The following is a 22,880-nucleotide window of genomic DNA, read 5'->3' as shown; positions in this document are numbered from 1 at the left end:
CAATAGCTTTCTAAAGATAAGATGGAGCCAGCAAGACCACGTGCAATGGCAAGGTCAAGGGGGTGTCTGTGAATATGGTTTGATATACACTGAGAGACTGACTTGGGGAAACTAAAAAGAGAATGGGCCGTAACCTCCTGGCTCCCCAGCATCAGAGTACTTCAAAAATGCACTGGGGAATTCCTCTTGGAAGTTTTCATGTCAAGGTTTACCTGGCAATTGTCCAGAAGGACTAACTTTCCCTGGCCAATGCGCTGGTCTGGGAACCAACCAACAAAGTGACTTAAATCGCTAATGTCAGTTGGTTCTGCCAGTTTTACACTGTTATTCTGAAAGGTTAGAAGGGAAAAAGGCACTTCTAACTTCAGGGTAACTAATTTAAAGACCCAAACCAAACCCCACACAGACCCCCTCCCCCCCCCCCCCCCTCACCACGACCCAGATCACCGCCCTCTGGCCCGGCCCCACGTCCCCATCCACACCACCCTGTCCTAACTCCCACATCACATTCACTTACCTCAGAGACTTGTCTTCTCTCTTTCAATTGGATCTTTTAAACTCACCTGCTTGTGCTGTAAAATGGGGTGTGTCCTCCTTCGCTCTACTCCTTTTGCACCTCACCATGAGAGACATGGATGCACTTCGTTTCTTCAGCCTTGCCCGTCCTAAGCCAGGCGGTTTGGGCGAGACAGATGCTTTCCCTTTAAAACGGAGGTAATTCTCTATGGAGTTGCAATCCCCCACTGATGATACGAGGAGGTTATGGGCCAATGAACTCGAGGAAAGAAAAAACATGATGTCTTGAGATAGAGGTTAAGATCACAAAGGGTGATGTGAAATTTGCAGAAAATAAATGGCCAAAACTGAAGCAAATGGGGCATCACCCACTTTGGACCTAAATCAAGACAGAATAGGATACTTTCCAATGGGTAAAATGCTAGAAACACTAAGCGCAAAGAGGCACGACAATAGGGTGGGATCCTGGTACCTAGTCATTACAATGCCGTGAGCAGATACATAAAACCCTCCTGCTGCCTTGGGAAAGCAGGCAGCATAATGAAAGACCCCCCCCCCCCCCACACCACCACCTGTGTTATTCTCTCTTCCATCGGGCAGAAGATATGAAAGTCTGCGAACACACGCTAACAGGGTCAGAAACAGCTTCTTCCCTGCTGTTACCAGGCTCCTGAATGAACCTCTTATGGACTGAACTGATCTCTCCACACATCCTCTCTACTGAGAAGTACTACGTATCCAATGTCTGTGTCTATGTATTTACATTGTGTATCTATCATATGTCCCTATGTTTTTCATGTACAGACCGATCTGTCTGGGCTGTACACAGAACAATACTTTTCACTGTACTTCAGTACACATGACAATAAACCCAAATCCAAAATAATAAAACAGGCTAATGAAATACTGGCCTGTATATCTAGAGGAATTGAGCACAAGGGTTAAAGGCATGCTTCAGTTATACAAGGCCCTGGTTGAGCCATATCTAGAGTATTGTGAGTAGCTCTGGGGCAGCACACATTAGGAAAGGTAAATTATCATTGGAGGGAATAATACATGGGTTGACCAGAGCCAGGGCCGCACAATGGCTAGCACTGCCACCACACAGCGGCAGGCACCTGGGTTCAATTCCGGCCTCAGACTATTCTCTGCATGGAGTTTGCGGTTTCTCCCCGTGTCTGCATGGTTGTCCTCCGGTTTCCTCCCACAGTCCAAAGATGTGCAGGTTAGGTTGATTGGCCATGCTAAATTGCCCTTTGGTGTCCAAAAGGTTAGGTGGGGTTACTGAGTTATGTGAATAGGGTGGGGGCGTGGGCCTCGTAAGCTGCTCTTTCCAAGGGCCTGTGCAGACTCGGTGAACCGAATAGCCTTCTCCTGCACTCTAGGGATTCTTGGATTATGAGGCGAGAATACTCCAACTAGGGTGAAGGGATGATTTGCTCAAAGTTTCCAATGATAGGATAAATAATTTATTTTGGTTGCGGAGTCTAGGACTGTGCCCCCTAACCTGAAAACTTTTAAGAGCCAGATCTTTTGAGTAAAATCAGGAAACACTGTTTATACAGTGAGGGATAGAAGTTTGCAACATTTCTTGAAACATTTATTCCACAAACATCAACTGGTGCGAGATCAATAGTTAATTTTAAATCTGAGGTTGATTTAACAAAAATGTATCAAAGGTAATAAGGGATATGGGACCAAGTTGGTTATCTTGAGTTAGGTCATGATCAGCCTTGATCTTATTTAACAGGCCTTAACGAACTAAATGGCCAACTTCTGTTCCGATGTTCTGAAATAGTTTATGGCGTAAGAGGCTGTGTTAAGTTTGTAACTGACTAAGCTGTAAACTGTTGCAGATAGCTCCTCTCAGTGCACCTGTTCTGTCTTTTGGTGTGCTCACAAGATGCCTGTTAAGAAGAAGAGAAAATCTTCAGGGTCAGAAGACGCCAGCATGAAAAAATGTAGAATAAGCAGGTGGGTAGCTTTTAGATTAGGACTTTTTTTGGTGTGGATTTGCTCACTAATGTTTTCCAATATTTTGCTTACTCAAATAAATTTAAAATTTAGACTTTCACTGAACAGTTATCACTGTATCATTGTAGATTAAATGATTCTACACATATCCCAGTGTCTTATTTAAGGAAGAGGTCCGTTTTTTTTACTCTGGCATCTTGCATTTAAATAGTGCCTTTAACGCAATTGAAGACCATACTAAATTGAATGATATTTCAATTCGTAATAAATCCCTATCCACCACAATAAACATTCACTCCCTCCATCACCAATACACATTGGCAGAAGTGTGTAGCATCTACAAGATGCACTGCAACAACTCACCAAGCCTCCTTTGACAGTATCTTCCAAACCCGCAACCTCTGTCACCTAGAAGGACAAGGGCAGCAGATAAATGGGAAAACCACTACCTGCAAGTTCCCTTTCAAGTCGCACACCATCCTGACTATATCACTATTCCTTCACTGTCACGTGCTCAAAATCCTAGAACTCCCTAACAGCACTGTGGGTGTTCCTACAACAGATGTAATGCAGCAGTTAAAGAAGGCACCACGTTCCTGAGGGCAATTAAGGATGGGCAATAAATGCAGGCCCAACCAGTGACGCCCATATCCCAAGAACAAATATGAAAAAAAGTAAGAGTTTTCAAGCTCTCCACATTTGATGTGTGCAACATAAGCCTGGGAAGAATTTGGTTGTTTTGAGTGTAGAAATGCTAATATTGGTCATTTGAGGTCGAACAATTTTGTTTTTCAGCTGATTACTTAAAAAAACATTTTGAGTACATTGTTAACATTTTCTTATTCTCACTGGAAGGCTCTGATAACAGGCTACTTCAGTTGGGCAAAACGTTTTTAGTGAGGGCTGTCTATATCTGAAAGTGCCTAATGTACATTTAGCTATGTACATTGAGAAACAATTTGATTATATAGCTGTGCCAAATTGTAGTTTTAACTTTCCTGATATTGATTCTTCTACTTTTAATCGTGATAATGGGATGTTTTGAATAGCAATACAATTGGAAAATTGTTTGCAAAAACAATTAGCATTGTTCTAAAAGCTGCAAAATTGTTTTTATCCGAATGTTTAGAAGACGAGGACAAAAGTTAAGCTTATGTTTTATTGAAAATGGTTCCCTGATCAGTTTTTGTCTTTTAAGTTTTTGTAGAGTACAGACGGCATCTAGATTAATAAATGATGACAGTTTTTCAAGCAAAAAGTGCCTAGCATGGTTTTATGAATATACAGGTAAGAACTTGCAATAAGGTCTTAATTCCACTATATATTTTGAAAACATTTTTGATATGTGGGCAGGTAGCAGTTTAAAAAGCAGTCCTTTTTCCCCACAGGATTTGTTTTAGAATGGAAGAAAACATATTGTTCTAAAGTCTCTTGGAGCAATGGGGAATGAATTAATTGTATTAGAGCAATGCAGCATTTCTGCCTGCTGCATTCCAGTAGCATTGTACAGCTTGATGAGAAAAGCATTTTTATTCTTTCTAACCTGAAAACATTTGCATTGTCTCAAGTTCTTGTCCGATATTTATACAAAAAATGTAACTCCCTCCTCCCCACTAAGCTTGAGAACCAACTAGTAAACCATTGTTTAAGTTATGAATGGTAAGTAGTTTTTAGTCAAAAGAAACATGCTGCTCTAAGGGGCAGCACGGTAGCATGGTGGTTAGCACAATTGCTTCACAGCTCTAGGGTCCCAGGTTCGATTCCCGGCTTGGGTCACTGCGGAGTCTGCACGTTCTCCCCGTGTGTGCGTGGGTTTCCTCCGGGTGCTCCGGTTTCCTCCCACAGTCCAAAGATGTGCAGGTTAGGTGGATTGGCAATGCTAAATTGCCCTTAGTGTTGGGTGGGGTTACTGGGTTATGGGGATAGGGTGGAGGTGTGGGCTTGGGTAGGGTGCTCTTTCAAAAAAGAGCTGGTGCAGACTCGATGGGCCGAATGGCCTCCTTCTGCACTGTAAATTCTATGATTCTAACAGTACAAAAGAAAATGAACAAATTATGCATATGTTTCATATGTAGAGGATTTGAGAACTTCTAAATTGCTGTACTCTATTTATGTTATATGGTTATTTAAAGCTCATCATTTGTGATAGGTTTTCGACAAAATCACATTACACTGTCAATAAGAAAATGTCATTGAACATGACACCACAAATTCTATCTTTACTTAACACTCAAAAGATGCCTATCAACATTCTGGAGATAATACATGTTTTAACTTAATTTAAGGGTGTGCACCCTCTTTCCCTTCCCTGGGCTATGCATGGGCTGCAACCAAGAATGAGCAGGCAACCTGACACTAGGTTTCTGCTGATGGCACCCTAAACAAATGTCATGAAATGTGCCGGTGCAGTCTGTACCAAATGTGGAAAATACAGACCTGTACATGCCTGCCTATGTGTTGAGAATTGCAACTATGGAGATTTGGGTCATGGTGGTGAACAATTGACCAAGTCAAAGTGCAACTGCTTCTTAGTGTTCATATACCCCCTCCCCTTTAGGCTGTTGATTACTAACAGGTCCTGGAACAAGTTGGTGAATGGCTTCCATGTCTTTGATTTTCTCCAGTTGGAAAAATTCCAAAAGGTCGGACAGCCAGTCTGCAGCTTTGGGTGGTGCTGCTGATTGCCAGCCGAGTAGGATTCTTTGGCAGGCTATTTGGGAGGCAAAGGCTAGGGCATCGGCCCCCCTCCCCATGAAGAGTTCTGGCTGTTCTGAAACCCTGAAGACCGCCACTTTTGGGCACGGCTCCTCTCTCAGGCACACAGCCTTGGACATTGCCTCGAACAAGGCTGTCCAGAACCCGAAAAGTCTGGCGCATGCCCAGAACATGTGAGTGTGGTTGGCCGGGCCTCTGGCACCATTCGCATTTTGTCCTCCACCTCCGAGAAGAACCTGCTCATTCGGCTTCTGGTTAGCTGTGTTCTGTGCACCACCTTTAGCTGCATTAAGCTTAGCCTTCCGCATGTCACAGAATCCCTATAGTGCAGAAGGAGGCCACTCGGACCATTGAGTATGTACCCGCCCTCCAAAATAGCACCCCACCTAGGCTCAATTCCCCACTTTATCCTCGGAACCCCACCTAGGGGCAATTAAGCATAGTCAGTCCACCTAACCTGCAATCTTTGGACTGTGGGAGGAAACCAGAGCACCACGAGGAAACCCAAGCAGATATGGGAAGAATGTGCAAACTCCACACAAACAGGTAGGAAACTCCACCAGGTAGGATTCGAACCTGGGTCCCTGGCGCTGCGAGGCAGCTGTGCTAACTACAGGCCAGCGTGCCGCCCTGGAGGTGGAGTTTGCTCTGTTCTGTGTTTCGGTCCAGAGTCTTCCCTCTACCCCTATGCTGCCCTCATCCAACAGTTCATCTATCAGTGAGTGTCCCAACTCCTGTGGGTATGTCGTTTCCCTACGGAGGAGGTTTTTGATCTGAATGTGTCGTAGCTTATTCCCTTTGGACAGTTCAAACCTCTCTCCCAATTCTCCTAGTGCCGCCTGTCTCTTGTCCATGTAAAACTCACAAACTGTCAATGTTGCCTCATCCTGTCTCCACCTTTTAAAGGTGACATCCATTCTGGCTGGCGTGAAATTGTGATTGCTGCAGATGGGGCCATGGTGGACATTTCGATCAGCTGGTTCCATACCCGGAGCATGACTATTACCACTGTGCTTGCTAAGTGCTTGGCTGGCGGGGATGGCACGACTGTTGTGGCAAAGGCTCGGAAGAACGTCCCTATGCAGGAGCTGTCCTCCATCTTTACCCATTCTGCCTCTGGCTCCCTCACCTGTCCCCTCACTCTACTGTGGCTGTCCAGTGGCAGTATTGGGAGGGTCAGGTGCCACAATCATTTTGTCTACTGTTTTAAAAAAACCCTTGGGGGTGTCGATCAGTATGGATCTGAACAGGAAGAGGAAACTGGGAAGCACATTCATTTTGATCGTCTGCATCCTCCCTGCCAAGGAGAGTGGTAGCATGTCCTTCTTTACTTCCTCCACCTGACTTGTCCGGCTCCATTTGTGGCTCCGTGTCGAGTCGGTGGGCAATTTGGATCCCCAGGTAGTGGAATTTGTTGTGGGCTTGTTTCAACAGCAGTCCCTCCAGCTCTACCCCTCTACTCGCGGGTTTACCGGGAAGATTTCAGTGTTGCTCAGGTTGAGTTTGTAGCCCGAAAGGCTCCAAACTCGTTCAGTAGCCTCATGATCCCCTCCATGCTGTTTTGGGGGTCCGAGACGTAGAGGAGCAAGTCATCTGCATAGAGTGAGACTCTGTGCTCTCTGTTCCCTCTCTGGAACCCGTTCCAATTTTTCGGCGTTCTGAGGACAATCGCCACGACCCGATTGCCAGGGCGAATGGAAGCAGGGACAGCGGTCATCCCTGCCTTGTGCTCCAGTGCAGCTGGAAGTATTTGGAGCTGGTCGTATTAGTTTGCACACTTGCCATGGGAGCACTGTACAGAAGTTTCACTCATGCGGTGAACCTTGCTACAAGCCCACACTGCTCCAGCTCCTCTGTGAGGTACTTCCACTCTACTTTGTCGAAGCCTGTTCTGCGTCCAGGGAGATTATCACCTCTGGCATTCTCTACCCGGATAGGGTCATTATCACGTTCAGCAAGTGCCTGATATTCTATATTAGCAGCTGACCCTTAACAAAACCCATCTGGTCCTCTGCGACCACCCCTGGTACACAGTTCTCCAGTCGCCTTGCCAGGATCTTGGCTAGTATTTTTGAGTCTACATTGATCAGCGAGATGGGTCTGTAGGACCCGCAATCGGTCCGGTCTTTGTCTTTCTTCGTTATCAGTAAGATTGAAGCTTGTACTAGCATTGGGGGCAGAGTGCCCCTTGCTAGGGAGTCTGTGAACATCTCCCACAAGTGCGGGACCAGTGTTGCCCCAAACTCTTTGTAGAAGTCCGGCGGGAATCCATCTGGTCCCGGCCCCTTCTCCTGCATGGAGTTAATGCTCTCCGTGACTTCTCCCAGTTCTAATGGTGCTTCCAGACCCCGTTTCCTATCCTCCCCCACAACTGGAATGCCCAGTTTGTCGAGGGACTGCTTCATCTCAAATCACCTTCGGGGGGCTCAGAGATGTACAGCCCCCGGTAGAAGGCCTCGAATGCTTCGTTGACCTTTTCCGGCTCGGATACCAGCGTGCCGTTATTCCTAATCTGTGCTATTTCCCTCGTGGCTGTCTGCCTTCTCAGATGGCGGGCCAGCAGGCGGCTGGTTTTGTCTCCATGTTTGTATAAGGTCCCCGTGTCTGGCGGAGTTTGTGCACTGGTTTCCTAGTGGAGAGCAGTTCAATGTCCATTTGTAGCTTTTTCCTCTCTGCCAGTAGCTCTACGGTTGGGACCTCAAGAGTATTGTCGGTCCACCTCCAGTGTGGAGTCGACCAGTTGTTGCCTAGCCACCCTCCTGCCTGTCTCTACACACCTTAAAAGCGATAATCTCATCCCTGATCACAGCCTTCAGTGCCTCACAGAGCGTGGAGAGTGAGGCCACCCCATTCTGGTTATTGATAATATACTTGTCTATGGCCTGTGATATTTTCTCTCAAAAAGCCTTGTTGGCAAGGAAGGTCGTGTCCAACCTCATGGTGGACATTGGGCATGGCCTGACTCCAACCCCACGTTGGACTGTTTGGATTGGATTTGGATTTTGTTTATTGTCACGTGTACCGAGGTACAGTGAAAAATATTTTGGACTGGAGCATAGACGGAGATTACGATCACAGCGTATTCCCTGGAAGCACCAATTTCCCAACCACACAGAAGTCAATGCATGTGTATACCTTGTGTATCTGGGTGAAGAAGGAGAACTCTTTCTCCCCTGGGTGTGCGCACCTCCACGGGCCCACTGCACCCATCTGTTCCATAACACGCCTCGTTCTTTCAGCATATTTGAGATCTTCCCAGATTTGGTGTTTGATTTGGCCATCTGTGGATCCTGTTAAAGTTTGTCCCGTCCTCCCTCATCCCCTCCCCCATATTCAGTCGGTGTGTGTCTATGTCGGGGATTTCTGCCATGGTCCTCTTTATAAACTTTGTGACGCCCCAGTTGGAGCATTGACCAGGACATCGGTGACCATGGCGTGTCCCCAGCCCCCCCACCCCCTGGTCCGTAACCGTCCTCGTCAGGGCAAATGCTGTCCTCTTATTAAGCAGTATGGCCACCCCTCTAGCTCTCGACCCGCAGCAAGAATGGTACGTCTATCCCACCCAGCCCTTTCTTACCCGCAGTCGGCCCTTCTCCCTCGGATGTGTCTCTTGGAGGAAGACTATCAGCTTTCATACTTTTCAGGTCGGCAAAGATTGGATCTTTTCACATGGCTGTTAAGTCCCCTGACATTCCAGGTAACTTCTGGTGGGATGTTTCTGCCCCGCCCCCCCGCAATCCGGGGTTTCTCTTTGTTAGGGAGCCATCCAAGATGGCTGCGGCCACCGTATTCATCATGAAGTCGGGCCCCTACCCTCTGGGCTTTCCCATCGTCCAGGGACCATCCAACATAGCCACCAACTACGTGTACGCCATGTGGATGAGCCCCTGCACTCCAGGGTTTCCCTTTGTTTGGTGACCTTCCAAAGTGGCTGACTGCTGTGCCATTTTGTTTCTTGTTGCCACATGCGGCCTATTGCAGCCAGCCTAGAGCCCATCTCCCACCCCGCCCCCGTCACCAGGCGTTCTCCCCCGGCAGGCGATGCGCCGCGGCCCCTCCCTTCACTCGTACCTCCTGGCGCTAGCTTTCCTGCTAGTGTAGTGGCTCTCTTCCTGGGGTCAGTCTAAGCCTCTCCCTTGTCTGCTACTTTTCTTCCCCCTCGCCTTCCTTGTGCTCTGATGCCTTCGACCCCTCCTTTCTATGTTTTAGCTCTCCGGTTCAGAGCGAGGTGGTATCGTTCCTCGCAAATGTCTTGTAGCATTTCAGTCTTTCTGGGTGAACATTTCACCATTGCTTCTATTGCTGCCTTCCCAGCCTGTCCTCTTGGACAAATTCGTCCACGTCAGCAGGAGCCGTAAAGTAGTGTTCCCTGTCATGGAAAGTGACTGACCCATAATCTGGCTGGATACAGTATCCCAAACGTCACCCCACTTTTGAACAGGGCTGTCTCTGCTCTGTTAAACTCCGCATGGCGCTTTGCCTGGTCTGCCCAATGTCCTGGTATATCCCAATCTGGTGTCCCTTCCAGTTGCAAGCCTTTGTCTGCCAGGCCCAGCGTAGGATTCTTTCTGGACCTGGTACCAGTGCATCTTGGCAATTGTGCCCTCGGCTGCTCCCCGGCCCTGGGTTTCGACCGGAGTGACCTGTGGGCTCTGTCTATCTCGGGCGGGTTGGGGAAGCTGTCCCTTCCCACCAGGTTTCCCAGCATCTGGGTCAGGTAGTGTGTGGGGTTTCTGCCCTTGGTTCCCTGCAGCAGGCCCGCTTTCCTCAGATTGTGGCGCTGCGACTGGTTCTCCTAGTCTTTTATATTTCCCTTTAGGTTCCCCTGTATCATCACCAGTCTCGCTATCTCAGTCTTCAAGGCGGCGATCTGGTCACTCTGGTCTGTTGAGGCCTTTTCTTTTTTTCTAGAAAATATTTTATTGAAGCATTTGTAATTTTCACAATTTAACATGTTGACATTTCTAAAACAACCGCGTGGGTCGCCGCACAATGCCGCCTAAAAGAACAACAAACAATAAACCACGTTCCCTGTCCTTATTTAATATTACCATGCCTCCTGTTTTCCTCTTCCCTTTCCCCCCTTACTGCTGACGTTCAATTTTTGTTAAAGAAATCGATGACCGGCTGCCAACTCCGGGCGAATCCCTGTATTGATCCTTTCAGAGTGAACTTGATTTTCTCCAGACTGAGAAACCCTACCATATAGCTGACTCACACTCCTGACTTTGGGGGCTCCGAGTCCCTCCATGTCAGTAAGATTGTCTCCGGGCCACAGGGAAGAGAAGGCCAGGATATCGGCCTCCCTCCCACCCCTTTGGGGTGTCGGATCTTCGACACCCCAAATATTGCCAATTCTGGACTCGGTGTTACCCTACCTTCCAGGACTTCTGACATAACATCCGCAAATCCCTGTCAGAATTCCCTCAGTTTCAGACATGTCCTAAACATATGAACATGGTTGGCCGGGCTACCCCCACACCGTCCACATCTGTCCTCCTCCTCCTCGAAGAACCCACTCATCCGGGCTACCGTTATGTGGGCCCTGTGGACTACCTTGAACTGAATCAAGCTAAGTCTAGCACAGGACGAGGATGCATTTACCCGTTTCAAAAAAAATTTCCCCACAGTTCAGTTTCCAGCTCCCCTCCTAGCTCCTCTTCCCACTTCCTCTTCACCTCTCTGATAGGGGCCCCTTCCCACTCTAACAATTCCCTGTCTCTCCGAAACCTTCCCACCTCCAACCCCTGTTTTTGACAGCACTTTATCCTGTAGTCCCCTTGGGGGAGACGAAGAAAGCTTGGGACCTGCCTCCGTACAAAGTCCCGCACTTGGAAGGCACCGAAACCCGTTCCCACCCGGCAAATCAAACTCCTCTTCTAATGTCTCCAAGGTCGGAAAGCTCTCCTGGATGAATAGATCCCCAAACCTCTCAATCCCTGCCCGCTGCCATACCTTAAAGCCCCTGTCCACTACCTTGGTATCGTCTTTTGAGCTCCCTGGTGAGGAACCTCTTCTCTCCAGTGAGGGAGAGCTCTGTCTGTGACTTGTTGGTCCCTCTCTTTCGGGTGTAGCCGGAGTTTCTTCGTCTCGTGGGTCCGCCGTCCCATTCGCTCGCTTCTCCTGGCTACTTTTGCCTCTTTTCGGCCTTTGGTGCTGCTGTTGTTCGGCATTGCTCTTTAGATTTCGGTTAAAAAGAGTGTGGGGATGCTTTTTTCTCTGTTCTGGCAGTCTATTTTCGATTAAAAGTGCTTAATTTCCAATTCTTAGAAGGAGAGCCACCTTTCGTGCATCCCCGTCCACCTTTCAGCAAATCCCCGTCATCGGAAGTCCCCTTTTGTTCTGAAAAGTTGAGGTGTTCATGCTGTGGAATGTAATTTCTTGTACTCTGTCAATATTTAGCACTTCAAACCAACTACCATGTCACAGAATTGACATTTCAATCTCCATTTCCTCATAAATCAGCTGCTTGTACTCGTTGTTGACTTAATGCAGCATTGTGAAGCTGGATTCTCCAGATTCCTAACTCTGCTACTTTTGTTGAAATGTGTTAATTTCAGCAGGACCTTTTCATAGTTGTTAATACATCGGTTTGATGACTTCCAGTGGCGGCTATGAAGGAGTAAATCGCACGGTGGCTCCCGCTCTCGTTGGACTTTTTCCCACGATTTTTGACGGACTTGAATTGTAGAACGGATGTCAGTGGCAATTCTCTACTGAATTCCCACTTCGGTGCATGGAGAAAAGGACTAGAAGTGTTCGTAAGGGCAGGAATAAGAAGACAGAGGAGACTTGGGCTGTAGTTGCAACAGGGGACAGCATGGCGGAGGGGTGAACCTCTGACTTGACGACCCAGCAGTCTATGGAGCAGCTGATGCAAGTCATTCAGGAAGGCTTTGCTACGCAGAAACGGACTGCTTGGACCCGATAGAAGCATCAAATGAGCGTCTGGAGCTCAGGTTGGACGCCCAGAATCGGGCGATCCAGAAGGTGGAGAAGGCGCTGGCTGAGCAGGAGGAGCATCAGACCGTGGTGGAGCTGGAGGTGGGGATGCTGAGGGACCAGCAAAAGAAGCTTCTGGAGAAGATGGAGGACTTAAAGAATAGGTCCCGCCGGCAGAACCTAAGAATTGTCAGGCTCCCGGAGGGGTCCGAAGGTACGGACGCTGGGGCATATGTCGCAGGTATGTTTGAGAAGCTGCTGGGGGATGGAGCATTCTCCCAACCCTTGGAGGTGGATAGGGCTCACAGAGCACCTGCGAAGAAGCCGTGAATGGGAGATCCCCTGAGGGCTATGGTGGTGAGATTCCACAGATTCTAGGATAAGAAGCGTATCCTGCAGTGGGCCAAGCAGACACGGAGCTGTAAGTGGGACAATAGCATCCTGTGGGTTTACCAAGACCTGAGTGTGGAGGTGGCCAGGAAGAGAGCAGGCTTCAGTCAGATCAGGATGATCCTTTTCAAGAAAAGGGTGACGTTTGGACTGTTATACCCAGCCCGTCTCTGGGTCACGCATGAGGTTCAACGCTTTTACTTTGAGTCGCCTGAGGGTGCGTTGGCCTTTGCAAGAAAGGGCTGACGAAGGACTGAGAACTTTTGAACTTAGCTGCAATGTTCATGTTTCTGTTTTCTCTGTTTTGTCTCTCTGTTTTTGTAAAAAGTTTCTCGTTTTGCTTGGAACCAGCAGTGGAGCTGGGTGTGTTTAGGTTTTCATTTGCACTGTTAGGGGATGGAGGTGTGCTAGTTTTGATCTTGGTGTTTTTCAGTTGGGCAAATGTGTGGGGATTGTTTGATGTTGGTGTTTGTTTGCATGAGCGGTGGGGAGGGAACAATCGGTGGGAGACTATCTGGCGCCGGGGATGGGGGCCACCAAGCTAGCTGGGTGAGCTAGCTCTTGGAAGCGCAGTGGGGGATGTGCATACGTTTGGTTTAGGAAAGGGATTGGGTTACAGGGTGCTGTTGCTGGGCGGGGGGGGGGGGGGGTGAATGTTCTGCTGGCGAGGGAGGGACTTGGGCTGAGGGACAGAGAGGAGGGCGGGGGCTGCCTGGGGATGGACCGGTGGAGGCGCGGATCGCGGGCTGGTGGCGGGCCTAAAAAAGGGGATGACTGATCGGCGGGGGGGGGGACGCAATGAGCCCCCCAACTAGGCTGATCACCTGGAATGTTCGAGGGTTAAATGGGCTGGTCAAAAGGGCACGTGTGTCCACGCATCTTAGGGGATTGATGTTGCAGGAGACGCACCTTAAAGTAATGGACCAGGTTAGACTGAGGAAAGACTGGATCAGCCAGGTGTTTCATTCGGGACTAGATTCAAAGACTAAAGGGGTCGCGATCCTGATCAATAAGCGGGGTGGTGTTTGAGGCGGGTAGAATAGTCTCGGACGTGGGAGGTCAGTATATTATGGTCAGTGGGAAACTGGAGGGGGTGCAGGTGAATGTATATGCGCCAAATTGGGATGATGTGGAGTTTATAAAGAGGATGCTGGGGAAGATACCGGACCTGGACTCGCACAGGTTGGTCATGGGAGCGGACTTCAACACAGCTATGGACCTGGGCTTAGACCGGTCAAGCTCAAAAACGGGTAGGGTGCCAGCAATGGCAAAGGGACTAAGAGGGTTCATGGAGCTGATGGGGGAGGATCCATGGAGGTTTGGGCAGCCGAGGGCGAAGGAGTTCTCCTACTCACACGTGCATAAAGTGTAGTCCCGGATTGATTGATTTATTTTGAGCAGGGTCTTTCTGGCTGGGGTAGTGGACACGGGGTATTTGGCGATTACAATCTCAGACCATGCACCACACTGAGTTGACCTGCAGGTTAGTAAAGACAGTAATCAGCGCCCGCACTGGAGGTTAGATGTGGGACTTTTGGCAGATGAAGGGTTGTGCGAGAGGCTGAGGAAATGCATTCAAAACTACCTGCAGGTCAATGACACGGGGGAAACTTGGACAGCGGTGGTTGGGTAGCACTGAAGGCGGTGGTAAGGGGGAGCTGATCTCGATCCGGGCTCATAGGGAGAAGGTTGACAGGGCAGAGATGGACAGACTGGTAAAGGAGATATTACATATCGATAGGAGGTATGTGGAGACCCCAGAGGCAGGGCTCCTGAGTGAACGGTGGAGGCTGCAGGCAGAGTTTAGCTTGCTGAACTCTGGGAGGGCGGTGGAGCAGCTGAGAAAAGCGACGGGGGCGATTTATGAACATGGGGAGAAGGCCAGCAGAATGCTTGCACAGCAGCTTGGGAAGAGGGAGGCAGCTAGGGAGATAGGGAACATAAAGGATGGTGAGGGGAACCTGGTTGGTGATTCGGTAGGGGTGAATAAGACGTTTAGAGATTTTTACAGCAGGCTGTACAGGTCGGAACCCCTTATGGGGCCGGAGGGGATGAAGCGCTTCTTGGAGGGGCTGAATTTCCCAACGGTGGACAGAGCGGGTAGAAGGGCTGGGGGCCCCAATTGGACTGGAAGAGATCGTGGAGGGCTTGAAGGTCATGCAGGCGGGTAAGGCCCTGGGTCCGGACGGGTACCCAGTGGAGTTTTATAAAAAGTTCTCTGGGATACTGGGGCCAGTGTTGTTGAGGATGTTCAATGAGGCAAGGGAAAGAGGGGTGCTTCCCCCGATGATGTCACAGGCATTGATTCCGCTGATTCTTAAGCAGGACAAGAACCCAGAGCTGTGTGGGTCCTACAGGCCAATCTCCCTGCTGAATGTGGATGCCAAGTTGCTGGCCAAAATCTTGTCCTCCAGGATTGAGGACTGTGTTCCGGACGTTATTGGGGAGGACCAGACCGGGTTTGTTAAGGGTAGGCACTTGGTGGCGAATTTAAGAAGGCTGTTAAATGTGATCATGATGCCCCCGGAAGGTAGGGAGGTTGAGGTAGTGATCGCAATGGATGCAGAAAAGGCTTTTGATCGGGTAGAATGGGACCATCTGTGGGAGGTACTGGGCCGGTTCGGATTTGGGCGGGGCTTTATTGACTGGGTCAGGTTACTGTATCAGGCTCCTGTGGCAAGTGTGCAGACGAACAGGACAACTTCGGACTATTTTAGACTGCACCGGGGGACGAGACCGGGATGCCCCCTCTCCCCACTATTGTTTGCGCTGGCTATAGAGATGTTGGCAATCGCTCAGAGCTTCGAGGGGACTGGTCCCGGGGGGGGAGGGGATGGATGGAACACAGGGTTTCGCTCTATGCGGATTATCTGCTTCTGTACGTTTCCGACCCATTAGATGGATGGAGGAAATCATGAAGATTAGGAGAATTCAGCCGGTTTTCAGGGTATAAGCTAAACATGGACAAGAGTGAGATGTTTGTGGTTCAGGCGAGGGGACAAGAGAAGCGACTGGGGGAGCTGCCGTTTAGGTCAGTAGGGGGTAGTGTTAGGTACCGGGGCATCCAAGTGGCGTGGGAATGGGACCGACTGCAGAAATTGAATCTGGCCCGGCTAGTAGACTAAATGAAGGACTATTTCCGGAGATGGGACGCGCTCCCGTTGTCGTGGCCGGGAGGGTACAAACGGTGAAATTGACCGTCCTCCCGAGGTTCCTATTTGTATTTCAATGTCTCCCCATTTTTATTCCACGGTCCTCTTTTAAGAGGGTCAACAAGGTGATCACAGGCTTCGTCTGGGCGGGCAAGACCCCGCGGGTAAGGAAGGTAATGCTCGAGCGGAGCCAGGGAGAGGGCGGGCTGGCGCTGCCAAATTTTAGCAACTATTACTGGGCGGCTAACATAGCCATGATCAGGAAGTGGGTGGGTGCAGATGGAGGCGGCTTCTTGTAAGTGCACCAGTCTGGGGGCGTTGGTAACTGCGCCTCTGTCGCTCCCGCCGGCGCGGTACCCCACCAGCCCCGTGGTGGTGGTGGCCATGAGAGTTTGGGGCCAGTGGAGGCGGCATGTGGGAGCATCGGTCTGGGCCCCAATTTGTGTAAACAACCAGTTTGCCCCGGGGAGTATGGGTGGGGGCCTACCGGGTATGGCAGAGAGCGGAGATTGAGCGGATGGGTGTTCATAGAGGGGAGCTTTCAGAGTATGAGGGCACTGGAGGAAAAGTTTGGGCTGGTGAGGGGAAACAAATTTAAATATTTGCAGGTGCGGGACTTCCTTCCTAAACGGGTGTCAACCTTCCTGCTCCTATCCCTAAGGGGGATTCAGGACAGGGTAGTTTCCAGAGGGTGGGTAGGAGAAGGGAGCGTCTCGGACATTTATAAGGAGCTTATGGGGTTGGAGGAGACGCAGTCCGAGGAGCTGAAGCGTAAGTGGGAGGAGGAGCTGGGAGGTGAGATAGAGGATGGTTTATGGGCAGACGCGTTGAATAGAGTCAACGCGTCCGCAACATGTGTCAGGCTTCCCCCCGGAAATGCCTTTAGATATATGCAGGTGAGGGCTTTTGTGAGGCGACAGGTGAGGGAATTCCCGTTGCTCCCGGCACAAGAAGTTCAAGATAGGGTGATCTCGGGTGTATGGGTCGGGGAGGGCAAGGTGTCGGAAATACACCAGGAGTTGAAAGAAGAGGGGGAAGCGCTGGTAGAAGAGTTGAAGGGTAAATGGGAGGAGGAGCTGGGGGAGGAGATTGAGGAAGGTCTGTGGGCTGATGCCATAGGTAGGGTTAATTCCTCCTCGTGCCAGGCTCAGCCTGATACAATTTAAGGTGGTCCACAGAGCGCACTTGACGGGGGCGAGGTTGAGTAGGTTCTTTGGGGTAGAGGACAGATGTGGAAGGTGCTCAGGGAGCCCGGCGAACCATGTCCATATGTTTTGGGGTTGCCCGGCACTGGAGGGGTTCTGGAGAGGAGTGGCGGGAGCAATATCTCAGGTGGTGAAAGTCCGGGTCAAGCCAAGCTGGGGGCTAGCAATATTTGGAGTAGTGGACGAACCGGAAGTGCAGGAGGCGAAAGATGCCGGCATTCTGGCCTTTGCGTCCCTAGCAGCCCGGCGAAGGATCTTGCTAATGTGGAAGGAGGCGAAACCCCCCAGCCTGGAGGCCTGGATAAATGATATGGCTGGGTTCATAAAGTTGGAGAGGATTAAGTTCGCCTTGAGAGGGTCTGCGCAGGGGTTCTACAGGCGATGGCAACCGTTCCTAGACTATCTCGCAGAGCGTTAGAGGAAGGTCGGTCAGCAGCAGCAGCAACCTTGGGGGGGGTGGGGTGGAGGGGATGTCCTGGGAGAGGGGGGGGGGGGTGAAGCGGGGACTGCCTGGGAGGGTGGAAGAGCAAGAGATAACATGAAGGGTTGGGGAAACTGGCACGTACAGGTGAGGGCCAGTGTACAAAGCTTGTAAATATATCATTTTGCCATGTATATATCTTGCTCTGCGCGATTTCTCGGGGTTTTTTTTGTTACGGGGGGGGGGGGGGGTTATTGTTTGTAAGGGAGAAAAATTGTGTTAAAAAACTTAAATATATATATTTTTTAAACATGTGTCAGGCTCAGCCTGATACAATTTAAGGTTGTTCCCCAGGCTCACAAGACAGTGGCCTGGATGAGCAGATTCTTTGGGGTGGAGGACAGGTGCACAAAATACGTGGGAGGACCAGCGAACCATGTCCACATGTTTTGGACATGTCCAAAGCTTCGGGGATTTTGGCAGGGGTTTGCGGACATAATGTCCACGGTGTTAAAAACAAGGATGGCACTGAGTCCAGAGGTGGCGATTTCCGGGGTGTCAGAAGACCTGGGATCCAGGAGGAGAAAGAGCCAGATGTTTTGGCCTTTGCTTCCCTGGTAGCCCGGCGACGGATACTATTGGCATGGAAGGACTCAAAGCCCCCGAAGTCGGAGACCTGGCTATCGGACATGGCTAGTTTACTTTGTATGGAGAAAATTAAGTTTGCCTTGAGAGGTTCACTGTTCGGGTTCACCCGGAGGTGGCAACCGTTCGTCGACGTCCTTGCGGAAAATTAATCGTCAGCAGATTGGGGGGGGGGGGGCGGGGGGAGTAGTTTAGCTTAGAGTAGGGGGTCAATAAGGGTGGGACCTGTACGAAAGGTAAACTGTTTTTGCACTATGTTTATGGTTTCATGTATCTTGGCTATTTTGTTGTTTTTATACCAAAAATACCTCAATAAAATGTTTATTTTTTTAAAAATACATTAGTTTGACTGGTATGGGCGATTTGACTGGTATGGGGGGAATGTATTACTACAATTTAAGTGCATGTCTGTCGTTAGAAGGGCAATCTTGGCACATCATGACTTATTTTATTTTGATTATGTATGAACCTTCGTATTTTCATTGTATTTAGATAGTTTGAGTTTCTTTTGTACCAAGATTAGATTTTCTGCATGAAAAGTGTAAATTGTGCTGCTTTACTTCATTCTGTTTATATTGATTAGAAATTCAGTACTTCAATTTTATTCTATTGGTTGGGTTGGTCTATCAAAATTCATTAGCCTTACCAGCAGAAACCTGGACTTGTCTTTTGAAATGCTTCCTTCTTGTTTCAATAGCAAATTTGTATAGCCTGATTTCATGGCATGACCATTTCTGGATACAGAAGATTCACAGATTTTTTTTTCTTTATCTGTTCAAGGGATGTGAGCTTTTCTGGCTAGGCCAACATTCGTTGCCCATCCCTAATTGTCGTTGCAAAGGTGATGGTGAGCTGCCCTCAAAAACCGCTGCAGTCCATTGCAGTTCAATAGTATCAGAACCAAAGTACTTGCTTTTATAATCATCTGAGCTTTGAAATCAGAAACTTAAATGAGTAAAACCTCTAATTGAATATTTTACAAAAGCATCTATCAAGTGCCTATGTTTGAATTAATTGCTTGGTTCGTATTTGCTTCTTGTCATTCGTGATTTAGTTGATGTTTTTAATTTCTTGTGAAACTTTCTATTACTAAGCGTCATACCAGGGCTCTTAAAATCTTTGCTAGTCATCTTTTTTGTGCTTCTGGTGCTAGCACTGTCGGCTTATTAAGGAGATGGTTTGCGCAGCTCTGAATTTTTTTTATCTGATTGCAGTTCGTGAGGTGGGTGTTTAATCTCTGATCTAGGACAGCCCTTTCCAATCAATACTTAACCACCTAATAAAACAATGGAGTAAAATCCATTTCAAAAACAGAAAATGCTACAAATACTCAACAGGTTACGCAGCATCTGTAGAGGGAGGAATGGAGTTATGATTTCAAATTGATGACCCAGTATCAAACCCCAAGTAAAATCCATGGTGAACTGTTTATTTTGCCAAATAGTCAGTGACTCGTGGCTAGTCAAGTAATTATCCACCTATTTGTATTTCCCTCAGCAGAAAAATGACCAGCTTTTGTCTGAAAGGCCTTAATGAGCAACAGCAAAATTTTAAAAGTAAAGTATCACTGTCTTTCTGGGAGCAGAAAGCAGGGTCGCACTGATTTGAAAGGTTGAGCATAGAACATGAACTAAGAGAAACATGGACTATGTTGGAAGGCTTTATGTTGGATGACTGGTTAGTTGTTTAGAAGAGGTCATGGGTGTAGATGGTGTTTCGTGGAGGAAATGTGGACAGGAGAGGAAGAGGAGGTGAAATGGCTTTGATTGAAAAGAAATGTGATTTTCTTTACTTCAATTACAGATAGATCTATTGTGTTATGCACCATAGGGTGGTCTGAGTACTTTTGAATGGAGGCCCAATCAGTTCCCATCCGCCACCGCCCTTCAACTGGTTGAACTTGTTCTCGTGGTTGGCAACTTCGCTGTCAGCTATACTCTCCTCCAAACAAAAGGTGTTGCTATGGATACCCACATGGGTCCTGGCTATGCCAGCTTTATTGTGGGATATGTAACATTTTCTTTGTTCCATTCCTACTTGTGCTCACTGTCTCACCTCTTTTTCCAGTATATGACTGTATCAGTGCCATTTCCTGCTCTTGCTCTGAACTGGAAAATTTCATCAACGATTTTTCCTATTTTTACCCTTCCTTCACCCTCACAAGGTCAGTCCCTGACTTCTCTCCTTCTCCATTTCTTTTCCCTTCCTTTACATAAGTCTCCATTTCTTGGGATAGGCCATCAATCAATAATCACTATAAGCCTATGGACTCCCAACGGCTAACCTGACTACACTGCCTCACACCCCGCTTTCTGTAGGGACTCCATTCTGTTCTCCCAGTTTTTCCATCTCTACCTCCTATGTTCTGACAATACAGCCTTTCATACCAGTGCTTCCAACATATTTACCTTTTACCTTGGCCAAGGATTCTGTGGTGATGTGCATCACTGTAAATACATGTAAGCTAGACAGGCACTAGAGGGAGCACCAGAAACATCACACACACACACTCAACCAATAGATAAGTTAGATGGGAGGCGACCAATGGACATTCACGATACACAAGGAGGTGACACGACCACAGGGGGGGCATTACACCAACCCATACATAAAGGACACCACACATGATCAGCCCCCTTCGGCCAGTGGAGACAGTCAGTGAGGAGAGGCACAGGGTTGATTCATTATCACACCCACCACGTGGAAGACAGCAGCTGGTTAGTCAGTTTAGGTAGCTACAATAGGATTAGCAGTAGTGTCGAACTCAAGTTATAAAAGTGTACATAGTGTAAATAAATGAGTTGAAGTTATTTACACGTCTCGACCTTCCTTGACAAATGCAACACAAGGAAGCCGCTTATGTTACAAAGGAAACATAACAAAACAGATTCTTTCTAATGTGGTTGACAGGCCTGGACGCTGTTCTGTTTCACACGATTTATGCCTTCACCCCTTCCTCTCTCTGAGCACCACAATAAGGTTCCCCTTTTTGTCCCCTTGCCTCCACAACCTTTATATTTAACCATCATTATCTGCCATTTCTGTCATCTCTCATGTAATACCGCCGAGCACATCTTTCTCCCAGCATTCCAAATGAACCATTATACCCTGGTCCACTCATTAGTCAACCCCAATACCCCTTTCCCACAGCACCATTCTTTGCAAGCACAAACAATGCATCACCCTTTTTACCTCCTCCCGTTTCAACTTCTGAGACCCCAAAGATTCCTTCTAGATGAAACAGCTATTTACTTTCAATTTAGTATGCTGCATTTACTGCCCATGATGTGGTCTCTACACTGGGGTGACAAAATGGAAACTGCGTGACCACTTTATAAGGACACATCCTATAGGACCATAGCTTCCTGCTACCTGTCATTTTAATTTTCCACTTTGTTCCACTCTGCCCTTTCTGTCTTTGGCCTGCTACATTGTTCCAATGAAGTCAAGGCAAGCATGAGGAACTGCATCTCGTCTTTCAGCTGGCAGCTTTACAGCCTCTGGACTCAACATTGAGTTCAACAATTTTGGATCATAATTTCTGCCCCAATCTTGTTTAGTGTTTTTTTTTCCTTTCATTATCTTTCATTTGTACAGCAGCTATCCTGCCAACCACTCCTCGAGAAACATCTTTTGTTTCTTGTCTCATTGCCACTCCCTTTGGCCTTGCATATCAACCCTATTGTCATCTGATCTTGCCTGCCTTCCAACCTATCTCAGAGCTAAACGTTTTTTTCGTCCCTCCCATCTTCTCTTTCCCCCCCCCCCCCCCTCTTCCCCCCCACCCCCCTCACCCCACACAATCTTTTACTTGCTCAAAGCTTGTTAGATTCCTAACTTTTCCTGGTTCCTGAAACATTAATTCTGTTTCTGTCTTGACAGATGCTGTCGGGCCTGTTGAGTATTTCCAGCATTTCCTGTTTTTATTGCAGATTTCCAGGATCAGTATATTGCTTTTGTATGTATGAGTTTGTTGCATGGATTGCTACAATTCTGTGACCTCATGGCAATTTGAAAAGGCAGTAAAATAGATAATATACACTCAACTTGTTTCCACTAATCTCCTTGGGGATAGATTGTGAATAATACATTTGTGTCTGAACCTGCCTTTGTATATGCTAATTTGGAGTGAAAGGGCCTAGAACTTGCTCAATCAAAAAGATAGGTAGGTTTGAGGCAACCAGTGCATTTTTAAGTTTGTTTTTAAATGGCTGGTAAATATGCTACGTTGTTGCAGTATTCAATTGTCTCATCTGTGCTTTTAGCTGCGCAATCGTGCAAGGTAACTGAAGCACTTTGGAATTGGTTATTTTGTACTCATTATGAAAACTACGTTAATGCTGTGTGGAGCTTCCTGCAACCTCAAGCTTTTGTGAAGATTGGAGTGTAAACTACAAGCTACAAATGTGGTTTCACAAAGTTGGCTTTCAGTGTGAATTTTAGTTTTGGGCCTTAGTTTTCTTCAAGCAATTTAATATCTTGTATAATTGCTTTTTGATGGGAGTAGAATGTTATAATTTATTATCTATTTAAAACTATATTGCAGAATTTATCCATTTTTATTTATTCATTTGTGGGATGATCGTTGATTAGGGCAGTATTTATCACCCATTCCTAATTTCCCTTGAGAAGGTGGTGGTCAGGTGTCTTGAACCCCAATGCAGTCCCATATGGTGTAGGTACACCACAATGCTGTTAATGAGGAAGGGATTTTGACCCAGCAACAGTAAAGGAATGGCGATATTTTTCTAAGTCAGAATGGTGTTCAACTTGCAGTTGGTGGTGTTCCCATTTATCTGCTGCACTTGTCCTTGGAGGTGGTAGAAGCTGCAGGTTTGGAAAGCACCCCAAGGAGCCTTGGTGAATTGCTGCAGTGAATCTTGTTGCTATTGTGCATTGGTGGTGGAGAGAGATGATAGA

At 47.9% G+C, this 22,880-nt stretch overlaps 1 protein-coding gene across 9 annotated transcripts in view; it reads left to right on the top strand.

Moving 5' to 3' along the window:
• The window catches only part of dcun1d5 (DCN1, defective in cullin neddylation 1, domain containing 5 (S. cerevisiae)), a 39,008-nt gene that overhangs the window by 8,237 nt on the left and 7,891 nt on the right, over positions 1 to 22,880 (top strand). For 7 of the 9 annotated variants that reach the window (XM_072476734.1, XM_072476736.1, XM_072476739.1 and 4 more), the window contains exons 4-5: positions 2,373 to 2,490; positions 3,689 to 3,777. In XM_072476734.1, coding sequence (XP_072332835.1) covers positions 2,420 to 2,490; positions 3,689 to 3,777 — 160 coding nt within the window. In that variant the 5' untranslated portion in view covers positions 2,373 to 2,419. The remainder of the gene's footprint in view (positions 1 to 2,372; positions 2,491 to 3,688; positions 3,778 to 22,880) is intronic. The other 2 variants (XM_072476738.1, XM_072476737.1) reach the window with 1 other exon arrangement.

This window comes from Scyliorhinus torazame, chromosome 15 (genome assembly GCF_047496885.1).
Source record: "Scyliorhinus torazame isolate Kashiwa2021f chromosome 15, sScyTor2.1, whole genome shotgun sequence".
In the NCBI taxonomy this organism is placed as follows: domain Eukaryota; kingdom Metazoa; phylum Chordata; class Chondrichthyes; order Carcharhiniformes; family Scyliorhinidae; genus Scyliorhinus; species Scyliorhinus torazame.
Note: the sequence above shows the minus strand (reverse complement) of the source record. Positions and strands in the feature narration are given on the sequence as shown.